The 6,700-nt window shown below is 40.4% G+C and overlaps 1 protein-coding gene across 1 annotated transcript in view; it reads left to right on the forward strand.

Moving 5' to 3' along the window:
- Positions 1-4,851, forward strand: part of CHL1 (cell adhesion molecule L1 like) — a 140,004-nt gene extending 135,153 nt beyond the window's left edge. The window contains exons 26-27 of the mRNA XM_083869572.1: positions 642-714; positions 2,713-4,851. Coding sequence (XP_083725698.1) covers positions 642-714; positions 2,713-2,929 — 290 coding nt within the window. The 3' untranslated portion in view covers positions 2,930-4,851. The remainder of the gene's footprint in view (positions 1-641; positions 715-2,712) is intronic.
- The last annotated feature ends 1,849 nt before the right edge of the window (positions 4,852-6,700 follow it).

The raw sequence follows: 6,700 nt of genomic DNA on the forward strand, positions 1-6,700 counted from the left end.
CCAGGCCTCCAGCACAAACATCCAATTAGGGTTTGTAGCTTTTGATAAATATCCACGGATGGGGTTTTAATGAATGTGAGTGGAGCTGTGCTGTGTGCTGGTCACAGAGCCTGCAAAAGGCCTTTCCCAGCACTCCTGCAATATTCCAGCATTTCATCCTTGCTGGAAGGACTCCCTGCTCACTTTCCACCTGGGAGCTGCTGCTGGACACAGGGACAGAACTTCCACAGGCAGCTTAACAGGGCAATATTATGCTAAAAATTGTAATTTTCCAAGGATTTAGGTAAAGGTATTGAAGTAGGAATTTGGTTGCCCAAAGAGGGAGTGGAGAACATTCAGTGCCAGGCTGGATGGGGCTTGAAGACCCTGGGATAGGGAAGGTGTCCCTGCCCATGGCAAGGGTGGGAATTGATGAGCATTAAGGTCCCTTCCAACCCAAACCTTTCCATGATTCTATAAATAATTGTATATAATAAATTGAGGAATGGTCCCAAACTCTTGGAAGCTCACAGGTTGTGTCCAGCCAGCTCCAGGCCAGGCTGGAGGTGATTGCAGATGATTTTTTCCCATTCCCCCTGGGAAAAGAAAAAATCCATGGCAGAACACAACACAGAGATCTGTCCTTTATTTTATTTGCACAGTGAAAGAAAAAGAAGATTTGCATCCAGATCCCGAAGCTCAATCAATAAAAGATGAAATCTTTGGGGAATATAGGTAAATAGGACCTGCTTTCACGAGCCTTTGTGTTTCTTGGGGTTTTGTTTGTTTCCAAATGCCATCATTATTTCGGGACATTTTTTTATGGCATGCAATTAATGCTGTTTTTCATTTTCAAAGCAAACCTCATAGGAGTGGATAAGAGTAGGAATATAAAGGTATATCCAGTATATTTCAATCCATCCAAGCTGGGTTATGAGGAAATGTTGATGTATTGGTGGTTATTTTTCACTTTTTTTGTTGTTTTTTATTTTTTTTTTAATTAGCATTGTATGAATAATGTAAATATATATGATAATTTGGGGTGCTGCTGAAAAGCCCACTGAAGTCAATGGATTCAATTCTGTCTCTTCAGTCGGTTTTTGAAATTCAGACCCAAATCGTGTAATATGGGGAATGGTCATTTTGGGGAAGAAAACAAAGAAAAGTTTGGAATATGGGAAAGAATATTAAAAACCCAAACACCTCTTTACAGAAATCCCTGTAGGAGAATTGAAATAACCACTTTGGCTGTTTTAAAATAACTAAAACCTCTAGCAATATATAATTATGATATGAAGAAAAATACATAATTAGAAGAACCAGGCTGGAAAACTGGTGTTGCTGCCCTTAAGAGCCTAAAATTGCTGTTGAAATCCCACTTATATATCCTACATTATTTGTACCAGAGTAGGGCTTCTTTTTTTTTATTATTATTCTTTTTTTTTTCTGCATAATTTCATCTTTATTTAATTTTTAATGCTTTCTAATGGGACAAATATTTAGAAAGGTAAGAAAGCCCTGAGGTTAATAACTTTGACCCTCCTCCTTTCCCCCTGAAATCCAAATTTGTCTTTTTTCCTGAGGAGAAATGCCCTGTGCAGAAAAGTAGTGAGGGGTTTTTTTGTGTGTTGTTTGAGTCCATCGTGAAGAAATGAAGCTCAGGTTTATTTCTCTGCCCTTCCTTAGGTAAAATTGCCAAAGATTTGACACTGATTTGGCATTACCAGTAACAATTACTTGAGTAATTATGTCCCTAACCCAGAGCCCGAATTTAGGTTTTTTTAATATAATCTTTTAATGTTTTCCCAATCCCTCCAAATTTCCTGTTCAGGCTGTTCTTGTTTTTCTTCTCTGGTGCCATTAGGAGGAATGGCCAGAGAAATTCCCATTTTTTCCCAGAATTTTGGTGGTGGGCCTGTCCTTTTTCCTGAAATTTTCCCTGGACAGACACTGCAGATGTTGATTCTGCTTTGGTTTTTCCCAGGTTTTCCCCTTTTTCTTGGAATTTTCCCTGAACAGACACTGCAGATGTTGATTCTGCTTTGGTTTTTCCCAGTTTTTTTCCCTTTTTCCTGGAACTTTCCCTGAACAGAGACTGCAGATGTTGATTCTGCTTTGTTTTTTCCCAGTTCCTCCGCTTTGGCAGAGGCAAACTCCAGTGAAATAATCTCCAGTAAAATAAAATAACAGCAGAAAAAAAGGGGAAAAGCACCTTTATTGGTCATTTAAACTCAAAGAGATGCTCCCAAAGCACAGAGAGGTGACTCAGTGATGTGACATCACTTCACCTCAAAAGGAAAATTAAATAAATAGGTCCCGAATGTTGCCCAGTGGTTTGTAAAATTAAAAGTGTCTCTCTGTGAGGTTCCAAATACTTGGTATCAGCCCTGGTGGCTGGAACAGACCCCTCCGACCCTTTCCAACATTCCCTTCCCTTTTCCCTTTCTATCTATTCTGTCTGCCCAAGGCAAAAAGAGAAAAAAAAAAACCCAGATGGACATTGATAATGCCCATTAACCAATTAATTGGTTGGAATAATGACAAAAATCCTTTGTGGGGGCGCTGTGGGAGGGTGTGGACATCACCCAGGGCAGGACTCAGAGGTCAGATCATCCTCACTGAGACCTTCACCCCACCCTCACATCCCTCACTCTCCCCTTCCCAAGGCAGGAGCAGTTTCCCCCCTTGGCGGGGAGAGGCGGATTTTTGGAAAGGCGTCTCTTTGTTTTGTAGTGACAGCGACGAAAAGCCGCTGAAGGGCAGCCTGCGGTCACTTAACGGGGACATTAAAGCCACTGGAAGTGCTGATAGTCTGGTAGATTATGGAGAAGGGGAGCATGGCATGTTCAATGAAGATGGTTCATTTATTGGAGCTTATTCTGGATCTAAGGAGAAAGGATCAGTGGAAAGCACTGGGAGCTCTACGGCAACTTTTCCTCTCCACGCCTAAAGATTGGTGTTAAATTGTGATATTTATCCTGGTTTGCTCTCCACGCTTCCCACCTGTGCTGGGGAGCCACTTGAGCCAGTCAGGGAAATCCTGACATCCAGGTAACACAACAACAAGTCACTGCCACTAAAAGATGATTTATTTTTTTTTTCCCCCATCCTGATTTCTGTGTGTTTTTCTCCTCAATAAAACAGGATAATCCTTTAATTCGGCACGATGTGTTAGTCTGAGCAGAGCAGAGTTTCTCAGTGGTACATCTGGATCCTCACCTGCTGCTCCAGGTGTTTCTTAGGCTTGGAATATGTTTCTCTGGGTAGAGTTTTTGGCTGTTCTCACGGGTGTAGGTGTAAAATTCCCTCAAGGCCTTGGTTATAACCTCGAGGTTGTGGCACCCACAAAACCAAGTCACTCTGCAAAGTGACACAACGAGGAAAATTAGAATTTTAAATACCAGAGAAATATATTCTATATATTGTATAATTTTTTTCCCTTAAATAATTCAACCCCTTTGTGTATGATATTCAAAAAAAAAAAAAAAAAAAAAAAAAACAAAAAAAAAAACAAAACTATTTTAGTGGTTACAGCTGACTTTCAACTACCAATACTTAGAAATGCAGCTTTACCCATAGCAGAGTGTGGGTGAGGCTGCTGCCCAGTAGCTGGCACTATTTCCTTAAATAAGTTAAGCTGCAGCTCTTTCCTGTGGCAAGGCAAAACAGGGTTCCCATCCACCATCACTCGAAATATTTTTATTTCATTTTTTTTTTTTTTCCCCCAGCTGCAAAGCTGCATTTCTAAGCAAACTCCTCGGTGTCTTGTCTCATATCTGTATATTTGTGAGCTAGCCAACATTCCATGGAGACGTTTGTACATATGATATTAATATTGACACCAGTCCAGAGCAGCCTGGTTTTATTTTGAACTGAGACATGTCGCTAGCATGGGTCTGTAGAGCTGTGTAGGAATGACTAGAATTGCTTCTCAATATGGATTTGGACCAGCAGAATTAAGTTTCCAGAAGGGAGTCGTGTGTACAGGAATCATCCAAACCTCTCACCATTCAAGCATCACCTGAACTAGACCTACCTGACTTTCAAAAGCTCCTTTCTTTTCAGCCAAGAACAAAAGCAGAGAGAAAATATTATGGTAGAGTTTGTTTTTTTTTTTTGTATTTTGTCGACTCAATGCTGGTTTAAATCTGGTTCTTTGCCTCTCCCAACACTAACTCAGCCGAGCTGTACAGCACATTTTTTTGGTCTTTTTGTATTGGAATCTCCTGAATCTCTTTTTTAATAGCGTTTTGTAAATTTTGAATCTGCTTGTTTGAGTAGAGCATCAACCGTGGCTTCATTTCTTCTGTCACTCTCGTTATAAAAAAGTTTTTAAGTAGTTCCTGCAGGAGGAATAGATCCTAAAAGCTGTTTGGGCACCCCCATAGCAGTTGGGCAAATATCCCCAAATGGCTCCTCCTTGATTTCAGTGGAAGAAAGAGAGGGAGCAAGAATTACTCACCTGGTTCTGAGTTTCCAGCAAGGGCTACATAAAGCTCAGGGAAATTCAGATTTTTCCCTGTGGATCCCACACAGGCTGGGGCTGCTCCTCAGAGCTCGGCAGTTTCTGGAAGTCTTTGGTGCTCAAGCTTCTGCTTATCTGTGCCTCTTTTTTTGGGTTTTAATTGGAGCTTTTTAAGGGCTTTTTATGGAACCTCTGTTTGGGAAAAGCAAAGCCCAAGCAGCCACCCCAAAAGTCCCATTCAGGCTGTGCCTGTGAGTAAAAAATGATGAGTGGAAATCTGTCCTCAATCAAAAATTATCCCATCCCATATCAGTGACACATGATACTCACTTTCTATTATTTATAAAGTTCTATTTTCTGCATTTTTTACTCAATACAAACACAGAAAAAGTCCAAAACCCTTTTTATTTTTTGGGGAAAAAGGTAATTTTCTGAAGAATTAGAGAAACATGAAAATTGGCATCTCAAGAACAGAGACATTTCCCAGCAGCAACTTTATCTGCTGCAGCCCAGACCAGATAAAATCTCAGAACTGATTGGGCTTGTGACAACCTCCTGGTTTTAATGTATTTCCTTTGGGAATCATCTGCAAAATTAAAAAATTAGGGAATAAAATTGAGGTGGGTTCCCCCAAATCCTCCCTTTGGGCTGGGGGTGGCTGCACACACCCATCACATTTTCCTGTGGGTCACTGCAAATAAACCAAACCCCCAAAAATTCCTCTTTTAGACAAAGTTAAACTTCTCTGTTGAGTTTCAGACCACTTTGGTGAGTGTCAAATGATGCAATAAAGGATTAAATCCTTTTTGTGCAGCTCCAGAGGTGTTTGTGATGTGCTGGTGCTGCTGCTTTTCCCATTCAGATTTTAATTCACAGCCTTAAATCCTCATGTCGGTGTTCCACGATGCCTCAGGACCTAAAAGAAAAAAAAAAAAAAAATCAAAAAAAAATCAAACAAGGAGGAAAAGATGTGCAATGGAAGCTGGATTTTTGAGGAATATGCCCAATGAATATTAAACAAGAGGCTCAAACTCCCAGGAACTCTCACTCACCTGAGCTGTTTTCTCTTCCCCAATCATTTATTTTCTTTATATTTTTTTTTTTCCTGCATTGAGATTTTATTTTTTGCTGTAAAGCTACTTGGAAACTGCAAGATACTGATTTTTTTCTTTTTTTGATTTTTTTTTTCAAAAGTAAATGAAAAGCTGAGGTTTTCCTGAGGAGGTTTTTTTTTGTCATTGCAAGGAGCTGGGCTGTGTTTTTGTCTGGCTCTGTGACAGGTGAGAGGAGATGTGACCATGTGGCTCAATAAAAGTGTCACCAACTGCTCTGCAGAGTTGAAATGGACCCACAAAGTCATCAAAGTCCAACTTCTGCCCCTGCACAGAACAGCCCCCAAAAATCACACCTGATTTTGAAATAGTGCACTGAATATTAAATCCCTCTGCTGGTTTGTTTGGGACTGTTTTTGGGATTTTTTTTTTCTTTCTCTGGCCAGGAGTGTTTATTAAAATCAGCTGCTGGAAATCTGTGGTGATTTCATTAATTAACACCTAGCAGGGAATTCCAGCCTGCCTGCTGGGAGCAGAACAGGGAAATATCAATTAATTATCAATTAATTATCAATTAATTATCAATTATCCCGTGCCATGGCTGTGCTTGGGTTCCATTTGGCTCTGACACATTTTGCCTCAGTCCAAAGGGGGAAATGGCACTTTCAGATTTGATCTCCAAGCCAAGCCAGGATTGGAATTCCAGCCATCAGGGAGGAGGCATTTTCCTGGCCCCACAAATCCAGGTTTGGGGATTTAAGCAGCCTCTGGAAGAAGAGAGAGGTGGGTCTTGCTGAAAAAGCTGTGCAGCTTTGACTGTGCATAAGATAAAACAAATAAAATCAGCTCTTCCTAAATAATGGGAAAAAAATCCTCTGTCCTTTCTCCCAAGGGAGCTGTTTGGATTCCCAGAGCAGCATAATTTTGATTTTATGTGGATTAATTTTCCCCTAATTTTTATATCTATATACACATATATATATATACATATATATATATAAATGTAATTACATTATCAAGAACTTTCAGGAAGAGCCCCAGCTTCCTTCTTTGGCAAAATTTGGGGATCCAATCTCCCGAAATCCTCGTGGCTCTGCACTCCAGCAGGATAAAAGTGCATCACTGGGCACCAAATCCCTGCTGGGGCTGGAGCTTCAGGGTGAGCAAAATTATGAATCAAATCAGAAAATTAGTTTTCCCCCTC

Source organism: Zosterops lateralis, assembly GCF_965231275.1.
Source record: "Zosterops lateralis genome assembly, chromosome: 11".
In the NCBI taxonomy this organism is placed as follows: Eukaryota; Metazoa; Chordata; class Aves; order Passeriformes; family Zosteropidae; genus Zosterops; species Zosterops lateralis.